Below are 24,138 nucleotides of genomic sequence, written 5' to 3'. Positions count from 1 at the left end.
CCTGCAGAAGATCCATCAGAATCAGGAACTTCCTCATGGTAATTGCTGTATGCTTCTTCACAACCTACTTTATCTATTTTAATTTAGTTGAATGACTGTCCTGTGTTACTTCTTGTTCAATACCATCATAATAGCAGGAGAGCAGAAAACAACTAACATGGCACACAATTATAAAAAAAGGATTGGCAAGGAGGTCTGGAAATTACATCCATCAACCAGAATGTCTGTTCTGGGCAAGTGAACAGAAACTTTTGAATGATTTGAGTATGTATGCTCAGGTTTAATATGGCACAATGGCGAGAGTCAAGACTATTTTCACAGAGCAAAAGGATACAGCAGAACCAGGCAAAATGCAGATAAAAGTGACTGGGATTATGCATAGTAATGTGCAAAGAACAAATCAGAAATTTGTTTCTGTCTGGACAAGAGATGATTGAAGAAGGAGATGACGACGGTTTACAAAATCGTGAGTGTCCTGAGAATGACTGCTTGCTGTCCCTTCCAAAACAAGAAGAGAGATGCAGTGAATTAAAACCAGCTGGTGGTGGAGTCAGAGCAAATAGAAGGATGACACTCATAACTTACTGCATGTTAAAGTTTTGAGTGTGGTCACTACAGGGTGTTGCTGATTTTAAATATTTGTATAAGTTTAAAAAGCAGATGTTCAGACTCAAGCCTGAAAACTACTGTAGACTTTTGGATTTTGATTTAAAAAAAAAAAAAAAAAAGGCACTCATGAAGTCCCTGAACCACAAGTTGTTGCCATTTAATAGCATTTTAGGAAGGCTTTGTAGTTGCCCTGGTTTTATGCTTTTCCCAAATATAGATGCTGCCAAGGGTAAGACACTGGCCTTGGAATGATCTGTGGTGTGATCTGGTGCAGTTGTCCTTATGTGTAGAAATGAACTCTTGCTTCCTAAATTCACAGCACAAACCTTCTCCCTTAAGTAGGTCAGTGGCCATGCTTCTGCAGCCCAGTACATTGCAGAGGCTGCTCGAAAGCAGGAGTAAAGTTTCCTTTTTGAAGGGAAAGAAATGATACTGCAAACCATTTGCCTACTGCCAAGAAGGAGCTATAGAGTTACTCAGATATTAAAGTCTCCTTCGTACTACGCAAACCTGGTCCTGCCTTGCTTTCGTCCCCTGCCCTATGGCTTTGCCGTGAGAAATGCAAGTTTGAGGGCTAGGAAGAATTAGTACAAACGGGCTGACCTTCTCTTCTGATCATACTTAATATCACCACTGCGCATCCTACAAGAACTGATTTTTTTAACTCAAAATCCCAAGAGCCCCATTAAATCCAAACTGTTGTTTTGTATGCATTTGACAGGGCCATCAGAGCATGCATGCATGCTTCTCACTGTTCACTTTGTCCTGTTTCTTATCCTATACTGCATTATGTGGTTGTCTGCTGCTTTGGGACTGCGCTGAAAGCTGTTTGGAACAAACAAATTATTTATAGCACTGGATGGTGGCTGTCACACCTTCAGGTGTTGTGAACTTATACAATTCACAATGTCAAATATGCTGGACTGTTGCTCTAGTTTCAAAAAAGTATTTCTCTTTAAGCATGGGTTTGCAGTTTAAACTCCATGTAAACATTCTGTAACCCTACTCCAGCTGCCGTAGAATCATAGAATGGCCTGGGTTGAAAAGGACCTCAAAGAGTTTCAACTCCCCTCCTGAGTGCAGGGTCACCAACCACTAGACCAGGCTGCACAGAGCCACGTCCAGCCTGGCCTTGAATGCCTCCAGGGACGGGGCATCCACAACCTCCCTGGGCAACCTGTTCCAGTGCGTCACCACCCTCTGTGTGAAAAACTTCCTCCTGATATCTAGCCTACATCTCCCCTGTCTCAGTTTAAGACCATTACCCCTTGTTCTATCTCTATCCACCCTCATGAACAGTCGTTCCCCCTCCTGTTTATACGCTCCCTTCAAGTATTGGAAGGCCACAATGAGGTCTCCCCGGAGCCTTCTCTTCTCCAAACTAAACAAGCCCAGTTCCCTCAACCTTTCCTCATAGGAGAGGTGCTCCAGCCCTCTGATCATCTTGGTCGCCCTCCTCTGAACTCATTCCAAGAGCTCCATGTCCTTCTTGTGCTGGGGCACCCAGGCCTGGACGCAATTCCATTCCAACTCTAACTTTGTAGTGTTATGGGGAGTTGGGAAAATAGTGTTTTCAAGGCCCTCAAGTTCCCAAACGTTAGGAAAAAAAAAAGAGTTGCAGGGTTGTATTCTTCCTCTGTAAAGTGTCGGTTGTTTCACTGAAGCAGTTTGGGTCTTGTGTTCATCGTTACAGAAAGAAGAGCCAAATCACAGCTTTTGTTTTGCTTTAAGTGCAGAGAAATTTTCATGCATGCTTATTTGGTGTGATTATTAGATTATCTAAGTGGCTCTTCTAAGAAACGAGCAGAAAGTGTAGGAGCTTGTTTGTACAACAAAATTGTGTCTAGTCCAAATTAACGAAAGATACGCTATCATAAAGTACATTTATATGTCAAATCTGGACTAACTTTTGAGCAAAACAACTTTCATTTGTCAAACCATATTGATAAAATTGGTCATTTTTTTGTGGCTTCTGCACAGAAACTGCCTAAACTTGACAATTTCCTATGCATAAATCCCAACTAACTTTAAAGTTTCCAATGACACCAGGTTTAATGAGGTTGTATCTATTGAACTGTCAACCACAACCTAAAAAGGTGACCATCTGAGAAAGATCTAATTAATGGTATTACTCTGAAACTTGTCAGGTTAATGTAGGGGCCAGAGACAGGCACAAACTTTGGGACCAGAATCAAAGTTGCTAGCATTTGTGAATGCTTATAGTTCATTGGAAGTGATCTTTAGCACTATAAATTGACTTTCAAATCTTTAGGCAGCGTGGGTTATTTCTCTTCCCCATCTAAAGACAAATCATCGAATCATCCATGCAGTAAGTTTGATACACATGCCTCTTGAATTCTTCTGGGCTACATCTACAGTGTAATAAAACATCCAGTTTGTGAAAAGTGCTTGGTTTCAGCCAACACCACTGAATATAACTAATGCACAGTTCACTCTTGTGTTGAAGAGGGAGCTGAACAATATTTAAGTGCCATTTGACAGCCAGTATATTGCAGATTTGAAGTATGGTTTTATATGATGTAAAATCAAATTGTATTTTACCCACAGAGGGTTGAACCGTGTCCTAGATGTCAGTAGCTTTTCTAGAACAAAATGAGACCTTCTCCCCTTTCTGTCTGCATATGCAGGCTGCTCAGAGGAGAGCTGCCTGCCCCTTCTGCAGCGCTGGTTTTGGTAGCCACAGAATGATTTGCCAAAACTCTCATCACTTAAAGAAGTGCCAGGAGGTTCTTCCTGAGCATCAACTGCTCTCGAAACACCTGAATTCAGAAGGCATTTTCATACATAGCTCTCAAGCAAGTAAAAATGATGCGTTTTTCAGCTTCCCAGGCGGGGATAATACCAGCGGTAGCAGGGCAAATAGATTGATTTTTCCTTCCATGGTGCTCAGGCAGTGTGTGGACATGTAATACATCACTCTTGCCTATGCTGTAAACTTATGCCCTGCTTAGCACGGTGAACAGTTGCTGGTTTTGCAGTAGTCTGATGCAAACCTTCAAATGTAAACTAGGAGAACTCTGATATTTTGCCAGTGGTTCTTGTTTTTTCTTGGAACCAAAATCATGAACTGACCTTCATTTCACAATAACTTGACTGCTGCCCCTCCCATGTAGCATTCTAGGCTTTAGGGATCGCCTCAGGATGCTTGTCACCCATGGCTTCAGTGGATTTTTTGCAAATTGATCAAGCTTGAATCTTTCCCAAAATCTTACACTGTGCTACAGGAGGCCTTTTGGAGTTGATTATTTCCTGCACTGAAGGGTATCTTGGCACTGAGTTTCTATCATTGCTCCCTGTTTGCCGCCACATTCTTGTTTTGCAGTGTCACGTGCGCTTTGTTGGAACAGCTGCAGTGTCTTAAAGACTCATAGTCTGACCAGGGTTCAGCTTGTGGTTGGAATCTTGAAGGGTTTTCCAGGAAGCCCTAAGATGAGGAACTTGTCAAGCAATGTTGACAAGAGCAAAATAATCATTTCACATGAGGGAGACTTTTTTTTTTTTCCCTGCCAGAACTCTGACTTAGTGTTTAAAGCCATCGAGCTATCAGCCAACAAGCCAAGGTGAATCATTGTCTCATGGCATAAAATACAACATGCAGAAGGTGCTTTGATTTTCAGTCCATCTCAGGGCTTGAGTTGTCTGTCAGAACAAAACAATACAGTGTATTCTGTTTATGTGCTGAAACATCTTCAGTGCACCAGCCTGTCAGCCCTCAACTCATCTGCAGGAGTGTAAAATAATAATTTAAAGGAGCATTAGGACCCTGTGGACCCTGGAAGCTGCCCTGCAGCTGAATGTCTCTAAATTCTTTTATCAATGACTGTCCCAAAATGGGAATGCTCTCTTGACACCTTACTTGTTTAGACCAGAAAAGCATTGCCTTTGCCCTTCTAAATGAGGAAGGAGAATTTCAGATGCTGCATGAAGGCAGTACTTTTCTCCCAGGAGTGTTTGTGTTTATGCTGGAGTAGCTACACAGGCAGCTGAGAAGTAACAACTTGGGAAGCAAAATGATTCTCGTAATCATATGTAGAATCACAAAAAGCAGGAAAGGAACAGTATCCATAAGAAATCACCCAGTCTACCTCTTGTCTTATTGCAGGGCCAACTATCCCCATGCTATTCCTAAAAGATGTCAAATTTCTACTTACAGTCTTAAATATCCCCCTGTTTTCACAGGCAATCCATTCCAGTGCCATTCTTATCATAAAGAAGTTTTCTAGGGCTGTTGGTGGTGCCTCTTGGATAAAGTTTAACCTCTTACCTCTTATCTGATCCTTCAGAGATGCCCAGAATATGTTATACCTTCTCTGCAACAGCCTTGTATATTCTTGAAGAAATTTCATGTCCCCTTCTCTCCTTCAGACCACATCACCTCAGTTCTTCCAACTGTTTTCGGAGAGCACAATTCCTAAACCTCGGTCATTTCTGCTAGTTCCTACCATTCTTGTACTGCGGTGACCAAACCAGATGTAGTACAACTGCCGAGACCTCATCATGGAAAGAATATGAGCTCTTGCACTCTTTTTTGTACATCCCAGTATAATTGCCATTTTTTTGGCAATGACAGAATATTGCAGACTGATTTCAGCTCATGATTCCCTAACTCCTCCACAGAAGTGCCACTTCACCTGCTGTTCCCCATTCTAAATGGAAGCTCTTGATTATTCCTGATGAAGTGTACCACCTTGTCCTCATCCTTATCAATTTTATTCTGTTTTTAGACTTTTTTTCCAACTTGTCCGTATGATTTACTATTCTAGTCCCCTCTCCCAGTGTTTCTTATAACCTTCTAGGCTGGTGTTACATCTTAAATAATCACTTTGCTTATTGAGTATCCAGGTGACTAACAAAATGCTGAATAACCCTTGAACTGAATCTTTCCAGACCCCATGTGATGTGTCCCTCCATGGTGATGATGACCCACTGATAACGATGTACAGTTACCCAGCCAGTTCTGTGGGCCCCGTAACAGTTTTGTTGCTTTTCTCCTCACAGTGATGTGTGACACCCTGGCAGAAACCTGCCTGAAGTTGATTAAATTTGGCTTTTCCCTACCCACAAAGCCTTCGTGCTTCTTACTAGTTGCATCACATTTTTTTTTCTTGACCATTCTGGTGTTGTGCCTCTGTTCTCTTGCCATTCAACTAATAGTAACCAGACCCAGATTCTTCTGTCTCTGTGCTTTCTTCTGAGTTCAGCAAAGGACTTACAGCCATGTTAACAGGCAATGATTTAGCACTGCAAATTAGACTGGGATTAACTTTGCCATGTGCACCCATAACCATGATAACGGAGTTCTAACATTAGAGCACTTGCCCGCATCTTCCTTTTGTGCAAACATATCTAAACTCAGGCCTTTCAGGTTAGTGGTTTTAACTAGGTGTATACATTTTCTTCCTTCATTGCAAAGATGTAACTTTCAATACCTGTAACATTTAGAAGTCAATGAAAGACTTTTTTAGGGAGCTACCAGGTGCCTTTCTTCACTAACCATCTTTCCAATATGTGTCTGGATTTTTCTGATTATTTTGCAGGAAACCCCTTTTTTGTTAGCATATGATAATTAGATATAGATTAGATAGAAAGAGAAAATGAAGAATAAATATTTCTAGGAGCCCTCTAGGATTCACTGTGACCTTCTTCAGACAGCAAATGGACTCCTGTGATTCTCTTGGAATTTTCTCATTCTTCAAAGCAAATTTATACTGATGTCTTTTAGTCATAGAGGTATGCAATAGTGAATGTAATAGCAAAGGAAGTCATTCAAGTACTTTCCTTCTCTCTTCTTCAGCTTTGCTGGAGGTGATAGAGCAACACAGATTTCTGGAAGTTATCCACAGACACTGCTTCTTTTCCCTATGAATTGAGAAATGCATCTTGGACCATACACTTGTGTTAACAAGAGGTATTGAGAATGTTTTTCACGCTTCTTAAAGACCGTGGTATTTGAGGCAAAAACTGGACAGACTCTGCAAGTGCAATGTCTGATTATTTTATGTTGGCATCAAGCAATTGAAAAAAAAAGGGCATTATTTTAAGCTTAGTAGTGTGTTTTAATACAGAAGTAACACCTTCCACCCATTAGATTGTGGATAGAGAGGGCTCTACTGCAGATTCTCCCACTGGTACAAGTGGGAGCAGGTTCAGTGGTGTTGCACTGTCTGGATGGCAGTAGTCCAATTCAGCAAGTACTCCTTCTGTGGTGCTATCACAGTGTTAAGCCTGGATAGTGGGTGGCTGAGCAGTCAGAAAACAAGACAAAGTCAGTCCATCCACTAACAAATAAGCTGTATTGCATGTAGACACAAGTAAGCAAAACTAAGCTGTGATATCTAGACCCTAATAATAGGTTATAACCAAACTACGTGTAGGTATCCTTGGAGTCTTGGCATCCTGGGAATGGCATATTTCAGGACATTCAGCTTCCCTTTGTTCCAAATTTTCCCAAGTTCTCTGCTCTTATCCCCTTTTATACTTCCCATACTTAAGATGGGAAAAACCTCTGCTTAATTCTGAGGTTGCTTTCCTTCCCCAGGATGTCGTATTTCTTTCCTTATCTCATTGTGAGTTGTGTTGCTTGTTCTACCTACCTACTGAAAAGACCAAGCAACTATGAAAATGATTTTATATAATCTTTACAACTATAGAAAGGACTATATTGGTACCTTGAAAAAAATATTAGGCTAAACATTGCTTTCTACCATAACAAAGGCCATTGCATATGTAGGTAATTGCTTTCTGTCCTCCTCTTTAAGTTCATTTATGAGGAGTGTGATATGGTCTACAGGACCATAATGAGTGAATGTGCAAGAAACACATATGCCAGGGTAAATGGAAGTGTAAGGTTTAGATTTTGTGCCAGAATTTCCATTTGGTGTTATTTAAAACTGCAGATCAGGGCTAGACTGTGTGACCAGCCCTAGATGAGTGTACAGTCAAACTGTACAATGTTGTTCCATTACATCCTGGCTCTTGCGGAGCTGCTCATTTAGCAGGCATCTGAAGCCAGACAGCGTTAACCTGGGCCATCTCACACAGCCTCACCTCAGGTACCCAACTCCAGAGTTTGGGCTGGGAGTCTTATCTTCTCATAGTGTCAGTGGAGATATTTTGGTGGACACACATGCCTTGAAACACCTTAAGAAGATCCCAGTGGCTGAGAACAACTTTTGGACCTTCTACCCAAGGCGGCTTGAGACACCACCAACAGTTACTGGATCTCTTTTTCGTCCAAGCAAACTTCTGAGTTTCCTTCTTATTTGAAATCTCTGGGAACAAAATCTCACTTTAAGTGAGTTACAGTTAAAGCAAAGGATGGGAGCTGCATTGTGCAGCACGGTCCCTTCAAGAATAAAAGCAGCCAACCCAAACATTGCCCAAGACCCTCTGACATGGATGGCAGCAGCTGGTGTCCACTGAGGAGGTGGCCTTGGAAGGGGTGGAGGCAGAGGAGAACAGCAGTGACTATCCACGGCATTGTGGTCCCTTTAAATCTTCTCCTCCACTTGGCAGCTCCAATTTTTCCGTGTTGCTATAGCAAATCTCCATGGCAATGACCCTAATCGGGGAAGAGGGGATGCAGGGGGACGCATGCTCAGATCGAATGCTGGAGTCTCGCCTGCTTGTTTCAGCTGCTCCACGGGTGAAGAGAAAGCTCAGGTACTGGGCAAACTGGTCCTTGGGGAATGTTGCAGCCCACAGCATGTCAGCACCGTGACGCGTGCATGTGGCCTTGCATGTACGTGTGGGTCTTTGCATCTCACCGTTCATCTCCTTCCTTGTAGGGAACAAAGCGCCGATTTTCACTCTTTCTCCTCATTCCAGGCTGGGGAGAGAGCTTGAATTATTGACGCGAGCAATGGCGTTGCCGTCTGCCTGGAGTGTGATGCGCGTGGCGATCCCGTTCGTCTCGGTGCTGGGCCTGCTAAGCGTGAGGCTTGTGGGGGCCAGCCAGGACTCGGGGAGTGTCATTCCTGCCGAAAGTACGTACTGCCGTGCTGCGCTCATGCCCCGCTGCACGCGTCCTGCTTTGTGCCCTCCTCTTACCCCTACACAGACAGCTCCGGGGGTACCCTGCTGACTGGCTCAGACACAGCTTGGAGCTGGGAGCTCTTGGCTTTGGATCACAGCTCTGTACTAATTTCTTCTATCATTTTGAGCAAGTGTCTAGTTAAACTTCCTCAGCTCTCCAGTGAGGCAATGGTGGGAAGACACGAGGGAAAAGTCAGCGTTCTCAGGGTGTTTTGGTCAGGAAGTTTGAAGTAGCTGCTCACTGAAAGCTTAAATACCTGCTGGGAGTTTTTATGTTTTTTTCTTTTTTTTTTTTTTAAACAGAATGTAATTGCATATAAACCATTCTCTCGTTCTTAGCCGCACTTTGTAGCACAGCTATCTTTTTATCTCACTACTCAAATATTTAGTATGAGATCTGATTTAGTCACTGCGTCCTATTCTCCTAAAATTGCTTTTTTAATTTTTAAATACACCCATGACTTCCTCCACAGGACTTGAGTGCTGAATTCCCTTCTTTTTTTGTTCTTCTGCTTTTTCAATTAGAGATAAGTGTTGCTCTGTTCTAAAAGAGGCCTCACCTCTAGCTTGTGTCTGTTTTCCAGGCATGAATTCATTAACTTTAATAAGTTTTGTGGCAAGTGGTTTATACTGTCTTCTCAAGGAAAATATCGTGCTTAAAAAATAAATTCAATGTGACTTTTGTGTTTCTGTGTTAGCAGAGGTAAGTCAACACGTCTTGGAGGAAAAGTATGTGATGGTTCCTTGTTCCTCTCGTGTAGTGGAAACTCCCATTTTATCTGTAGAACAAACACTTGGCCACCGACTCCAAATCAGATCTAATCTTTCTGATATCCTGGGACCAGGCTACTAAGTCCCCTGAGGAGCCCTTGAGAAAGATTCCTTGTCTTGTTTTGTTCTTGCATGTGAGAATGAGGAATGAGGGGCACTCAGTGTTTCTGCAGAGACACGCTGCTGTGCCCTGAATCACAGAGGCTGGCAGCATTGCTGTGAATGCACGGATGGTGTTTATGTCTGAGGCCAGGCCAGGAGGGAGGCTCCTGACTCATCATGAATTATAAATTGTTTTTTTGCTGCTGTAGGGACAGAGTTTTAAAGCAACAAGGAGCTTGCAATGCTCCTCATCAGCCAGTGCTTGAGAAAACGCTGCACAGTTGCTCAGTGCTCCAGGTACCCTCCTTTGCCCATCAGTGCCAGCTGCTCTCAAAGCCTGGAAATGCTCCTAGACGCGTAAAATGAGATGCAGTGCTTGGAATTCAGGACACTGGGCCAGACAAAGCTTTGATGTGATCTAGTACAGACATTCCTGAATCTTTCCCTGCTTGATGTCAGCTCCACAGGCTATTTCTCATTGAGGTCTCTGTCCTCCTGGGCGCTGACTCCTTTTGGGGTCAGTGCTGCTGTTATGCTTAAGTCCGTGTTATCTTCTCAGTGCTGTAGAGGTCCTGTGCTATTGTGTGACACTGATCTCTGGTCTGGCGTGCCAACTCCTATGCTCCACTTTGCTTCCTGTCTGCCAGTCAGAGAACCAGGCCAGCTCTTAATGAATAATGCTAATTAGGAGTGATTAATCAAGTCCTTATACTTTATAAACACTGCTTTGCATTTACAAAGACTGTTCAAGTATAAAGTGGTGTTGCTAATGCTTTCAGAGTATTTTCTTTAAAGTTCAGAGCAATCCACTAAAAAATAATTAAGCAATATCCCCAAGCTACCGTTGCATTTCCAGCCCAGATCGCCCACTGTGAAGGCTGAAGTGTGGAACTGAAGAACAGAAGCCGGTCAGTCTGGTTGCATTAGCCAAGGTGCAAGAAATACAAAGAGTAAATGCCATGTTTATGCGAGGGAAAGTAAATTAGACTTTTACAGTGCTTTCAGTTCCAGTTTTTCACCAAGAAGAAGCCAAAAAGCATATTTTAAGCTCTCCTCCCCCACTTCTCCCCAAACACACAAAGGCAGACACAGTCTTCACGCTGACAGGATCCATTTAAAGAATTATAGCTGACTCTTGATAATTCTCATTATGTTAATCCACAAACCTGTTAAGTCTCCCTATGAATGATAGCCTGTTCCCAGCTGTCAGCAAGGAATTAATAGCACTCTGCTGTACTTTGCTATGATGGGACTTAAGGTTTGGTTCCGCAATTGCTTTAAGCCGGTGTAAGCCTGTGCTACTTCTGCCCTTCTCACTGTAACTTTCTCCCTTGTCCTCATTCTGGCCCTAGGACTTGTGCATTCAGGAGCTGGTCTGGAGAAAAAGTCATCAGCAATTCAGCTGACCAAGCAACTGCGTGGTCACTGCTGCTGTGAGCAAGGGAAAGTGTGGGAACACGCAGCCAAGGGCAGAAAGCAGAATGTGCTTAGATTTGCTTAACTCCCATGTGAAACCAGGCAGAGTTACTTGGAGGAAATGTCCACGAGCATCTTAGTGAAAATGTAGTGAGCATAAAGAGAGGATGAGCCCAGCTAGATAGAGCAGCTTGCAGGCCAGCTCTTCTGTCTGGAAGGGTGACACTGAGGCAGGGAGTGATGGAGATCAGCAAAGTCAGAAGTGGGGCAAAGATGGTGATTATGTAATAAATGTCTCTTTCAGTGCAAAAATTGGAGGCAGAAAGTGACACCAGTAGAAGTTAACTTCAGAGCATACACAATTGAAAATTTGCTCATAGAGTGAGCTGCTGAGCTGTGGAACTTGGCCATAGAATGCTGCAGATGCTGAAAGTTCCCATGGATTCAAGAAGCAATGTGTCAAAATAATGTGAGAAAAATCCATGGAGGACTTCTCAGGTCCAAGACTCAGAATGTCTATTTTCACATCTCTTAGTAGCCTAGAATAACACTGCTAGAGGTCTAATCTAGAGGTTTAATCACACAATCGCAGAGTTGTAGGGGTTGGAACCTCTGGAGATCATCCAGTCCAACCCCCCTGCTAAAGCAGCTTCCCTGCAGTAGGTTATACCCCACTCCACCCCACCCCATCCCATCCCATCCCATCCCATCCCATCCCATCCCATCCCATCCCATCCCATCCCACCCCGCTATTACTCCTATTGAGAGTTTTTACATCAGTTGCCTGCTTGAAGCAATGCTGGACACATTCACATGGCCACCACTGTGAAACCGGGGTTATTTATTAATTATTGCAATTATTTTTTATTAATTCCTGTCTCTGGGAGTACCACAGGTTAATTTTAGCCCCCTCGGACTCCAGCAGTAGACCCCATGATGAGCACACCTGCACCCTTTGCAGCAGGCCGGTTAGGAATCACTAACAGTAATACCCATTATCACTAACAACAGTACATAGTGTATGGAAGAACACCCAGTGAGCACCACCTGCCCCACAGCAGTGAGATGGCCTCAGCTTAGGGGAATGGGTAAATCCTGTGCATGGGCACATGAGCAAAGGCTCTGACCCTGTGGGGCTGCATCCCATTTCCCATAGCTTTGCTCAAACAAATAACAAACACTCAAGGAAAAAAACAACAACCAACCAAGTGCTTAATCTTAGACATCATCAAAGTGTCTGGTATTGTCTACTGCAAGAACCTGGCTAGTATGATAGTTTAAAAGCTCAGCCAGAGTCAGGGCTTGTGTGTTCCTGCTGATAAAAATCAGACTGTAGCTGTAGTATTGCCAGACAGAGGGGATTTGCTGCCCCTGTTTTATTTGGGGAACAGCATTCAGGTTGTTCTGTGCTAAGTGCAAGAAGTTCGACGGTGAGTTCAACAATGCCTTAACTTCCAGAGCTCTGCTCAGATGCATGCTCTGCAGGACTGCATGAGTGGAAGGTTCACAGCCAGCTGCCTTCCTGGCTGTTCCCCTCCCAGGTACAGCTGTCTCCTCATCTGCAGTGGTGCTGCTTCAGTGAGCTCTCTTTGTGCCACCATAAGTCAAAGTGACAGGGCAGCTTGAACAGCTGGATGTTGCCATCCCGGGATGTCATAGTGTCATAGAATATCCCAAGCTGGAAGAGACCCACGAGGATCACTGAGTGCGGCTCCTGGTTCCGCATGCAGTATGGTGACAGTCACTTCAGGGCAGGCAAGTAGGCCAGGGTAGGCTGCTTTCTGAGAAGAGCACTGCAATAGGAAGGAGTAGGCCACGGCCCCAAGCAAATGGCAGATTTGCCAACAGCACACTGAGTATTCAGGTTCTTCCTCCATGCTCAGAAGTGAGAACAGTTTGACTGTCAAAATACTGATAACAGACTGCAGGGAGCTCTGTATCCATCTCAGCAGCAGCTTTGCACTCACTTTGCTTTGTCAGAGCAGCACAAGTGGCTGCCTGGGGACAAAGATTTTAGCATTGCCAATATACACTGTCAGGGCTCTGTGATCAATGTAAAATTTCATCTTTCTCCATTCCCCTGCATGTCCTCCAGTGTCTGCAATTTCTTCCTCTGAAAGTGTGCGCTCCATTTACTCTGTAACAAAAGGGCATGAGGTCAGTGCAGGGTGAATCCTGGCAGAGCAGAAATGCCCAGGCCCAGCAGTGAGGCAGCAGATTGTTGGCACATCCCTTCCTCCTCCTCTCTCTGCCCTCCCCCTGCCCTGCCCCTCTGTGCACGCACACTGCCACCGGCTGCAGAGCCAGTGGGACACTGCGTTCCTGGCAGAGAAAAAACACAGCAGCAGGTGAAGGAAGCAAATACAGCTCTGGTGCTGACCCTTACCAAGCTGTTCTTGTAAGAGCTCCTGTAAAAACAGAGCTGGCTGCCTGATTTTTGATCCACTGCAACTGCTATTTGCAGTAGATCTGTGGAGAATTAACCCATGTGTGAGGAGAAACAGGGGATTTTCATTTCAAAGAGAGAAGATGGGGCTGAAGGCATTCAGCATCTGGCAGAACAAAGCTTGGGCTGTGTTCAGAAAAGGCCACGCAGCAAAGCAGTCTCGTGCTTTTGCTGGTCCTCACTCAAGAAGTGAGCGTTTGCACAGTGACAGGTAGAGCCCTGGCCATAGGCAGCCCTAACTTTGCACAGATGCAGGTGTGGGTCCTGGTAAAATGGGTTTTCTCCTGGCATTACAAGGTCTCTGACTGTTCCCCCTTTGTACTGCTGCATTCCAAATTTCATGCTGCGACAGTGATGTCTTTTTTCTATACCTTTTTCCAGGCCGTCCTTGTGTTGACTGCCATGCGTTTGAGTTCATGCAGAGGGCGTTGCAGGATTTAAAGAAGATGGCGTATAATCTAGACACGCGGGTATGTGCTTCTGTAGACAAACTTTTCCTTAGCCTTTGTCTCCAAGCAGCCAGGTCTGCCTGTCTGCATACAGCAGACACGACATCTCTGCTGACTCACTTTCATTCCAGCAAATAGGACTGTACCAACTGCAGATTATTTTCCACCCAGCTGGAGTGCTTCAGTAGCCTGACTCCTTGCATAACAGGCTAAAGAATTACCACAGACAGTTCATGCATAAAATAAAGAAGAAAAGATGTGTGCAGGAGAGAAGAATGAGAAAGATGGCTTATTCTCTGTCTCGTAGCATTGCTTTTGAGCAGTGGATTCATCACCCTCTGGGCAGGAGCAGCAGATGAATGGGATAGCAAGAAGGTAGCAAGCAGGGCTGGCAGAGAGGAAAGACAAGCATGTATATTCCTTGTTCATGTATTGATACTCTCCAAGAAAAAAGGGGAAAGCACATTTCCTTGGGCAGTTGTCACAGCAGACAGGGCATTTTGCATCCTCGCCTGCCTGTCTTGTGCTGCAGAGGTCCCAAAAATCAAAACATGAGAGTGTAATAAATTGCCCTGATTTCAACATTGCCTACATATGTGGGTTCATAAATATACATGCATATTGGCTGGGGTAGGGCTGAATGAAAATTCACAAGTGATTCCATGCTGTCTGAAGTTTGCAAGGAGCAGGAGGGTGCAAGGAGCACCCTGGTGGAGCTGAAGGAGACCCTGTTCATTGCAGGGGAGTTGGGCTAGATGAAGTTTAAGGGTCCCTTCCAACTCACATAATTCTATGATTCTATAACAAAGCCCTCCCGTATGCCTTGTACTATCTCTGCTTTCCTAACAGCTCCATATACATTGGCAACATGACAGTAAGCAACTTTTGCTAAGTGCAGTCAGACTGGAGCCTCATCTGCAGTTCCTTTGGGTGGCTGCTTTTGGCCAGTGCCATCTTTATTGGTGGGTGGGTAGGGCTCCTCGTTCCTTCAAAGTCACATTCTGCTCAAATTGTCATTCACAGCAGTCAGCCACAGAGAAGTAAAATAAATTATGTCTCAAGCTGTATCACTGAACGGCAATTATGTTGCTTTGCCTTTGGTTTCTTGTGACCTTGGGCAATCACGTAGGGCCCCAGACAATGAGGGTAGAGTCACTTGAGCTTTCATGAGCTATCAATAGTGAACTGATTAGGCCAGAGATCTGTGTGCAGCGTGGGTTACACTGCAGAAGTTTCCCATGCAGTAGCCTAAAACTCAATAACTGCTAGGCGTCAGGCTGCACATAGAGGAGCTCCACCCCAGCTGGGCTGGGCTGCTCTGGTGCACAGCTGGGCACCACCTGTTTGGATTAGATGCGTCTGAAATGTTTTGTGCCTATGCATGACCATATGAAGGAGGTACTGAGACTCCAAAGACCTTTCTGGAAGAGATACTTCAGTGAAGTACGAATTATTGAACGATGCAGAGTTACGAAAGTGAAAGGCAGTGGCCAAACCTCTACAAATGGTCCTCTGTTCTCAGAAAGGTACAGCCTTCCTATCTTCACTTAACTGCTGGTGCTTGGCTGATGCTGACCCAACTCTATTTTCTTATGTTTTACACACAAACAGCTTAATTGGACAACTATTTGAGCCTTTAAAATTCTTGTTCTAAGGGCAAACCCTATGGAGGACAGATCAGTCAGGGACTTCCTATGCCAATTCCAACATGGCCACAGTTAATTCTTCTTGCGTGTACAGTGATAATGCCTGCCACTGCACTAAGCTGATAGGTGAAAGCAGACAAGGTTTGTGAGCAAGTCCTCTTTAATGCAAAGGTAGATGTCAAAAGTTTGGGCTGAAAAGGATAGAGGGAGGGAAGGGAAAAGCATCTCTCAAACAGCCTCTGCCTGCAAAGTTTGCACTGTGAGATCAAGAGGTGAGCAGCAGAGTGGGAGCAGCTGGGGACAGAGGCTGGGGACAGAGAGCCCAGGGACTGGGGTGGTGGGCAGGGAGTCTGGGCTCAGCAGAGTAGATCCTTGGGTAGAAGTGCCCAGCTACTGCTATGGGAACTGGGTATCTTCATTAATTAGGCCTCTGCTGGTTTTAAGCTGTCAGGAAGCATCCTGTAAGGGGGACACCAGCTAAAGAGTTTGTGTTTCGCAGAACTTTTTGATCTTTTAACAAGAAATCTCCAGGGCTTTAGTGTTTTTATTTGCTTGGTTGTTTTTTTTTTTTCCTCTAATACAAATGGGAAACCCATTTATGTTGAATTTAAGCCTGGAAAGGCTTAAGGATTTTTTTTTTTTCCCAAGAAACTTCAAAGTCAGTCTACAAACTACTTAAGGGACCACAGACCACAGGTTGATAGTCACAAATTTATGCTCAGGAAAATGTTTCTCTTCAGTTGTGATTACACTTAAAATCATAGAATCATTAAGGTTGGGAAAGACCTCTAAGATTATCTCGTCCAACTGTCCACCTACCGCCAATATTGCCCACTAAACCATGTCCCTAAGTACCTTGTCTAGATGTTTCTTGAGCACATCCAGGCACAGTGACTCCGCTAGCTCCCTGGGCAGCCTGTTGTTGCCATTGTTGTGAGTCTTCCAGGAGACTCCACTTCTGAAATGATGGTGGTATTTGGGAAGCTCAATCTTTGTTTCTCAAAAAGTGAGACCAAGGCCAACAAAAGGTCTAAGCTGTAATAATGCGTGATATTTAAATATCTTTGAGAATCTGAAATTATTTTTTTTCCTGGAATACAGAGAAAACAGAAGCTTGGAAATGATTTCCTACCAAGACACTCCAAAACCAAGAACAAATAGCTTTAAATGATTTGTACAGAGAATGGTTTTTAAGCTTTTGATGGGATTCTGGAGGCTCAGCTCCAAATGGAGTTGGTAATAAGGTGACTGTCACTGAACTAACTCAGGCTGAAATAAGAGCCACGAGCTCAAGTCCAGATCTGCCCTAAAAAAGTGGTGAGTTTCAGACAACATGGTTAGACTGACAGCTGGATTGAACCTAGACTTATTCTGGAGAAACAGCAGTGTAACGCAGAGAGCACAATCAACCCCTTAGCACATGCTGTCTGGCACAATTAAATTATACAGCTCTGAAGGCTTCATCAACAGGAAGCCATCAATCACTGGGAAGGAATTAAGAGCAGTGCAGCTGAAAGTGGAATTTTGCTCAGCATTTAGAAAGGATATTTTAATAATATTGACAGCCCTGTCCCTGGAAGTTAACTATGGAAATGAAAACATTTGGATTACAAAACTACTCTCCATGCCTCTTGATTCTGAATATACTTACTTTGTATCACTTTTTCTGGATGGAAACCAAGTCTAATAACTATGATTTTTCACTCAGCAAAGCACCTTGACTACAGCCATGTAGCAAAATTAGGTCTAATCAATTATATACTCATACCTTTTTGAAGTGCTTTTTTCAGTTTTTTTTTATTTCTTTCTTTTTTTTCTATCTTTCTTTTTTTTTTTTTTTTCTGCAGACAGAAACCCTCCTCCTGAGAGCAGAGAAGAGAGGCCTGTGTGACTGCTTTCCTGCAATACACTGAAACGAGTGCTGGGATTAGGCCAATGGACATGTATTATGTATTCATTTTTAAAACACTATTGAATAAATTACAGGAAGATACAGAATGCCACACCACAAGAAAACAATTTTTATCCAAACAGTTAAAGCCCAGTTAGATCATATTTGCTTTGATGTATTTTGTCAGTACTGTATGTGATATTGTATCTGCTGAGATGTCAAAAGAAAAATTAGTGTCTCACTCCTGGGTTTTGTGTGAGGACAGCATCTCACTTTCCTGCTATTTCAAGCCAAAAATTATCCTTAGACTCTCAGGCCAACTCCTCAGCTTATGTAAATGGCCATAGATCTGTGAAAGTAAGTAGAGTCAAATTCTTTGATATATTTATGTTACAAATGTGTCTCTAAAAAGAAAAGGAAGCTGCTTTGCAGTGATGCTTAGCTGTAAATTTGCAAACAAGCAGTCATGCTTTTATACAGAAATTAATAGTTGTCACTGCCTGCTTGGCAGCCCACAGAAGGTATTTGTTCCCGATTGTATCAATAATCCAGTGCACAGCAAACAGTAATCTGTACCCAGCGTTTGTTTCTTCAGAGCCACACAGTCGCTGTGATCTTTTTGGAGGGATTTATTAAGTATCTAATGCGATCACTAACGTTTATAATCACATGAATGCTGCCTGGCAGTAGAACCGATTGCGTCTGCCAAAATCTTCCGGAGAAGTGTCTTTCATTAAGCAAATCGCAGACTGGGCTGAGCCGCTCTCATTGGCCGCGTCAGAGGGTTTTGGCAGAACGCCTGCACAGCGCCGCGCACCCAGGAGCCTCCTGCAAACTCTACTCTTTAAATATTTGGGTTCCAGCAAAATGGCCCACAGCTCTTGCACGGACTTACGCGGGGAGGAATTTCACTCCATAGTGATGGGTTACAGCGCTGATGCTATTAATATTCCTGCTGCAGTCAGTGGGAGATGAGAGGACAGAACGGTTCAGGCAGTGTAGCAGTGGTAGACAAGATTGCACCTTGTTATACTTTGAAAAACAGTGGCAGATCCTTTCCCCTTCTTTTCCTTTTTATTTTTTTTTTCCTTTTTATTTGGGGTGGGCGGGATGGGGAAAACAGAAGATTCCCCCAGTGGAAAGTTATGGTACAGAATAACAGATTTTCATAAAACTTCAGCTATCTTCCCCAAAGTGTATTGAATGGAAATGTGTAGATCAGCTAGAGCTTCTATGTACGAATCTGTAATTTTATACACGCAGGAGTTTGGGAGCAGTATTAACAACAGTGGTTTTCAAAGTTATTTTATCAACCCTTATTAAAATGCCCATTTCTCCATAAGCAGCTGATGTTCTGCTGTCAGGCAGCTCAGTGATGTATGATGGCAGCTAATAACCTCTGTGTTTCCAAGCCTCTTCTCTTCCATTTTATTCCACCACTGCAGGCACAGGGAACTGTGACCCACTGCCAAAATATTTTGTGTGCAGTCACAGTCAGTAATACACAGAATACACTCTGCCAAAGTCGTTTGAAAGGCTGCTGGTTCTCAGTAAGGAAAAGCATCCTTCCACCTTCATTTTATGTAGGAATTTTGTTGTCCTTTGTAGCATTCTAGAAAAACCCTTTATAGGTCATCAGGACCCAGTTTGTATAAGAGAGAAGCATCATGACACAGCAACACATTGCTTCTAGAAGCATTACACTCCACTGTAGCACTGGAAACTGGCTGAGGGGAAGCAATAGAGAGTCTCATAACAGAGTGGTTTATTTTACAGCTAAAACAGTAGGCATAACACAACTGCTTTCAAATACCAGCCTTAGGTTGCTTTACTCCCACTTAGATTCGGACATAAGCAATGCACAGATCTTGAATTGATTTTTGGCAGGAGGTAGAATTTCAGCACTGAACCTGTGAATTTTTCAGTGCAGCTCACTTTCTGGGGATGGCAGCATGTCTGTGGTTTTGTATTGCTGTTGTGCATGCTTATTCTGCTGGTACCTTAAAGAATGCGGCAAAGTCCTGTTAGCAAATGCTGGTTTGGGGTTATTTTTTCTTTTTTTTTTTTGGCTGTGTTTTTATTTAGAAAAGTGGTTGCACACAGCTGAGTTTTGATATGCAGCTTATTATGATAAAAAGGTGGAATGACTGATGAGTGGATGTTCTCTGGCTCCCAAAGGGACCAGAGTGACATTGCAAGTTTACAGATGTGACAGCATTGATGAGATGTACTCCTCTTTGTCTATAACAATAAAAAGACAAGATGCATTGCACTGTTTGGTGTGCTTCGTTGCTTATTTGTAACTTGAGAGTGCTCATGCAGCAATAAATATCTGCTCTTTAATTAGTAGGAAAATCAGCAGAGGGAAAAATGCTATTTTGAGTAAGAAAATCAATAAATCTTGTATTTGAGCTAAATTTATGAATGTATTCCTATTTGCTGAAGTATAAAATCGAACTCACTCCTATTTGAAATTAAAAGTACTGCAAAGATTTTTGTGAACTTTTCTAAAGACTCCATACTCTGAACTTGATAGTTGTGATAAAGCGCCTTGCAATTAACAAGGTAGCACTAACTAAAAATTGAGCTATATAGTTTTAATTTATTATTGCTCATGAAATCAATGTACTAGAAGAAACTGTGTATTTTACAAAAGATTTTAATTGCAGGAGGTCTTAAAGCAGAGTCTTTTTTCTACACAACACTCAAAGCACCATTTTTTCTGTGGATCCAAGGTAATATTCATGACCTTTTGAAACCAAGCCGTGTCCTTTCTTTTGGTGCAGTGCTGCTGCAGGTAGCCTTGGTCACAGTGCATTAGTACACAATGGAGTGGAAGTGGTAGGCCGTAAAGACGCACAGTTAAATTCTCTATAGAAGAGAACTGATATAATTGTGTTATTGTGATGCCTCCTCCGGGTAGGCAAGATGATGGCTAAATCCTTGTAGTGCATCTCCACAGTTTCTTGTGCCTTGTGCCACAGGAGCAGGACCTTGCACTTGGCCTTATTGAACTTCATGAGGCTGGCATGGGCCCACCTCTCAAACCTGCTCAGGTCCCTCTGGATGGCACCCTTCCCTCTAGCGTGTCAACTGCATCACTCAGCTTGGTGTCATCTGCAAACTTGCTGAAGGTGCACTCAATCCCACTGTCCGTGTCACCTACAAAGATGTTAAATAACACCAGTCCCAGCACCAATTCCTGAGGAATGCCACTCGTCACTGACCTCCACTTGGAGACCTCCTTTCAGAGAGATGTAGTGAGCAATAAGGTCTCCCCAAACCTCATCTTCTCCAGACTGAGCAATCCCTGCTCCCTCAGCTGCTCGTCATAAGAATAGCATTTGAATTTTCCAAACTTTCCAGAACCTGCTTTTGAGACCTGTGCAATGTAATGCAGATGGAAGAGGTGGTTGTGAATAACCCCTGAGCTCCTCAGCTGAAGCTGTTCTGAACATAGCAAGTGTCAGGGAAGTTTATTGCTGTGCCTGTTCCCAGTGAAAATACAACACTGTCAACATCTTTTGCAAATTGGTACTTGCCAATATAAAAATTAAGGGAAGCGAATTTGTAGGTGCTTGTACTAGTCAAGGAGAAAGGCAGCAGTCACTTAAAGAATGGTATTGATGGCAAAAATTAACTAGAGTTGGAAAAATAATAACAATTGCAAATATATACATGTATGTGTAAAATGTATAAAATATTTAGTGTCATTTTTGCTCCACTAGAAAGACCTTTGGTCAAACCCAATGTGAACAAACTTACATGCTTAAGTTATCTATATATATATCCAGACAAGAAGCAGAAGATATGAACTTTCTTCCCTTAAGTACAGAGAGAAGGAATGAGAAACATAAAAAGACTGTGAGAAAAGCACTTAACCATTCTCATCATTCCTGGAGGGCCTGAAGCACACTGTAAACTTTTAGCTTGCATGGGACAGGAGGTACCTGTACAAAGCGGGACGATAAAGAACCAAGTTCTTCCTACTGGGGTCCCTGTACCCACAGTCCATTCAGAGCCTAAGTGCTTCGGACCTGTCTCACCTGCTCCACCTCTGAGGTGAGTGGCAAAGGGGAGATAACTGGATCCCTGAAATACGCAGGCCTTGTTGGCCGCTGAGCTCAAAGGTGATGGAAAGGAAAGGCAAAAAGAAAAGGATCAGGTATAGCACAGCCATTTGTGATGGAGATTTATACTGAGGGAAATCCAAGTAGCTGCATGCTCTGTGTGTAAGCACAGCCCCGTCCCTTGTACATAAAAAAGAATTACCATCAATGATGATGTTCATTAATATCCATTATTAAAGCTTCACTACATCCATTATGATGTTTTCCATGCAGCAGCTCTTAGCAGAAAAGTCCCCGGTAAAGCTTGGACTTTTTGTTCAGTCTGGCTTGTGTGAAAGCTTTCTTTGAACTCCATATGTTTCTGTTTATTCTGAAATCATTTTCAGGGCTGTTCTCTCAACACTGTGGCCCAAATTCTGCACTTGCACGCCCACATGGGATTCTTCACGCACTCACTGGAAAGCACAAAAGGTGACTCAGGCTTATTTCACACTAACACAGTGCTGTGTTTACTCAGTGTATTTATTCTGATGTAACTGCTGTTTGGATTTCATACAGTCCCCTTGCTGTACTGGAAAAGATTTTCCTGGGGAAAGCAGAGTTCCTGTGAGCTTGTCCCTACAGCAGCAGGCTCAATGTGAAAGAATTCGGATCCTGTATCATTGTGTTTCTCAAGCCGATGAAGAGCTGGCTTCAAAATGGAGTGTTATCTGTTGTTTAAGAACTGACAGTGTGAAATAACAAATTGATGATGTGAAATAACAAGTAGAAGTCTAGCATTTGTGCAGAAAGTATTCCATCATCTAAAAAGCGTGGAAGTACAAAAGATAGATGCTATCTGCAGCAGTGGTTGCTTAGAATGGATGTTTTTTTCCTAGCTCTTGATACGGCAGCTTGCTTGTTGTACTCCATATGTTATAGATGGAGTCAGAATGACACTTCTCTAGAGGACAGCCTCTTATTATATCAGATTTCATTCCATATAAATGAAAGAAATCGATGTAAAACTATGGATCGATACATTGTTTGCAAATCCATATTCGTCAGATTCTAACAAGCCTACCTTTTCCAATATTTAATACTTTATTTGAGGTTGCTCAAGAAACTGTGCCTGCATCTCACGACTCAGGTGTATGTGGGTGTTGAATGTATAGCAGGCTAAAACACATTGAGATCATCGGTAGCAGTTACGTGTATTGTAGGTCTGAAGAATATAGAAACTAGGAATTTTTGAGCTCTGCTCTGTTCAGAGACTAGGTTCAGTGTGTGTCTTAACGTAAGCTTTTGTAACAAGACTGCTGTACATTGCCTGCAATGGAACAAGTACTCTATGCCCAGTAATGCAGTGAATAATTGTGATTCTCCAGAAGGTTTCATTACCATGCAAAACAAACAAACAAAGAAAAAAAAAACCCAATATGAATGAGAAATGCAGTTGTGAAATTTAATACATTTTTTATTGCAAATAATTAGCTGTTTCCCATACATACAGTTATAGAGCTGAAACAGTTTTATTGCGATAGAGTTTGAATTAGTCATATTTAAACAGTTGTTGAGAGGATCTGGACTTGGGAGTAAATGAAGACTCAATGGATTTAATGGGTTTTGGACCTTGGCCAGCTGTCTAAGAACAAGTGCAAACATGCAACACTTGAGAACAAAATTCAGACTAGTAGCTACAGGCTGGGAAGCTAAACACTGTAGACTTGGGAAAAATGCATCTTGTTGCTTTCCCTTTGACATGAGGTCTGATTTATACCTTGTCTATTTAAAATTTTCATTGTACCTGGCACAAGAGGAAGGTTTTCTATTGCCTCCTCATGGTTAGCTTCCATTTAGATCTGACGTTTATACATGAAAGGCCACCAGATACCTTGCATACACCAGCGGGGATTTTACTATCAAATCTGGAGTCTGCAATAAGCTGTTGTGAGGCCTTGCGGCCATGGCTGACAAACAGCTGGCTCCTTGGACACCTGCATACACCGCTCAATCACTGCCAAACTGGAGAAAGCATCCAGCAGCTTCTGCCTGGGAGACTGAGTGGCTCGTCTGAGAAGAACCCCACTGACAAAGTGATTTGTGAGCTGCACACAATGCCTGGGAAGATGGGCTGCCAGCACCTCACTTGAGGAACCTGATAGCATGGGCGCCTTTAATCCTGACCGGGGGAGAAGCTTGGCACGCTGGCTGGCATGGAGTGGCCTGGCTGTATATTGAAGATGGAGAGCAGAGGGCTGTAACTGGACTAGGTGCTGCTACTAGTGTAGCATGCAGTCATTTTTATCCCATCTTACAGATTCTGGCTCTAGCAGGAAGATGAGGATTCATGCATGTCAGAATGCTTGTCTATTAAAACAGGCTGCCATTCTCTGAAACCCAAACTGCCTGCACGCTGCAGATGTGTGTGCTTGGCCTTCTCTTCTAAGGGCCCGTCTGGTCATCCACCCAGGAAACAGCTCTTCTGAAAGACAGAGCTATTGCAGTTCTTATGATCCAAATCTCACTGTAATTCATTAAATCAGGGAACAGGAATCCAGAAGGCCTTTAGAGGCCAGAAGGAACCATGAAGAGTTTGGTAGTTCAAAGAGAAGGTCATTAGTAGGGCCAGGCTGTCAGTACAGGGTGCTAATAAGCAAACCTGTCTAATTTGTGAGTACAGCACTACAAACATGAAAGAGGA

The 24,138-nt window shown here is 43.2% G+C and overlaps 1 protein-coding gene across 4 annotated transcripts; it reads left to right on the top strand.

Annotated features, from left to right (window-relative positions):
* On the top strand, window positions 2–19,657 carry C4H4orf48 (chromosome 4 C4orf48 homolog). 4 transcript variants are annotated; one of them, XM_021393802.1, is made up of 5 exons: window positions 2–38; window positions 6,425–6,538; window positions 8,458–8,615; window positions 13,781–13,869; window positions 17,342–19,657. In XM_021393802.1, exons 2-5 carry the CDS (start codon window positions 6,504–6,506, stop codon window positions 17,405–17,407), a joined length of 348 nt encoding a protein of 115 aa, XP_021249477.1. In that variant the 5' UTR covers window positions 2–38; window positions 6,425–6,503; the 3' UTR covers window positions 17,408–19,657. The 4 variants fall into 4 exon arrangements, with proteins under 4 accessions (XP_021249477.1, XP_021249478.1, XP_021249476.1 ...); XM_021393803.1 differs by lacking the exon at window positions 2–38 and having other exon boundaries at window positions 1,751–6,538; XM_021393801.1 differs by lacking the exons at window positions 2–38; window positions 6,425–6,538 and adding an exon at window positions 6,560–8,371.

This window comes from Numida meleagris, chromosome 4 (assembly GCF_002078875.1).
Source record: "Numida meleagris isolate 19003 breed g44 Domestic line chromosome 4, NumMel1.0, whole genome shotgun sequence".
NCBI lineage: Eukaryota > Metazoa > Chordata > Aves > Galliformes > Numididae > Numida > Numida meleagris.
The sequence above is the reverse complement of the archived record's forward strand: the minus strand, read 5'-3'. Positions and strand labels throughout refer to the sequence as shown.

Excerpts from the sequence above, each read along its gene's own strand:
- C4H4orf48 (XM_021393800.1), top strand. The coding sequence starts at position 8,180 with ATGGCAATGACCCTAATCGGGGAAGAGGGGATGCAGGGGGACGCATGC. Across the intron at positions 8,616-13,780 it reads GAGTGTCATTCCTGCCGAAA|GCCGTCCTTGTGTTGACTGC; the intron begins GTACGTACTGCC and ends ACCTTTTTCCAG. Across the intron at positions 13,870-17,341 it reads CGTATAATCTAGACACGCGG|ACAGAAACCCTCCTCCTGAG; the intron begins GTATGTGCTTCT and ends TTTTTTCTGCAG.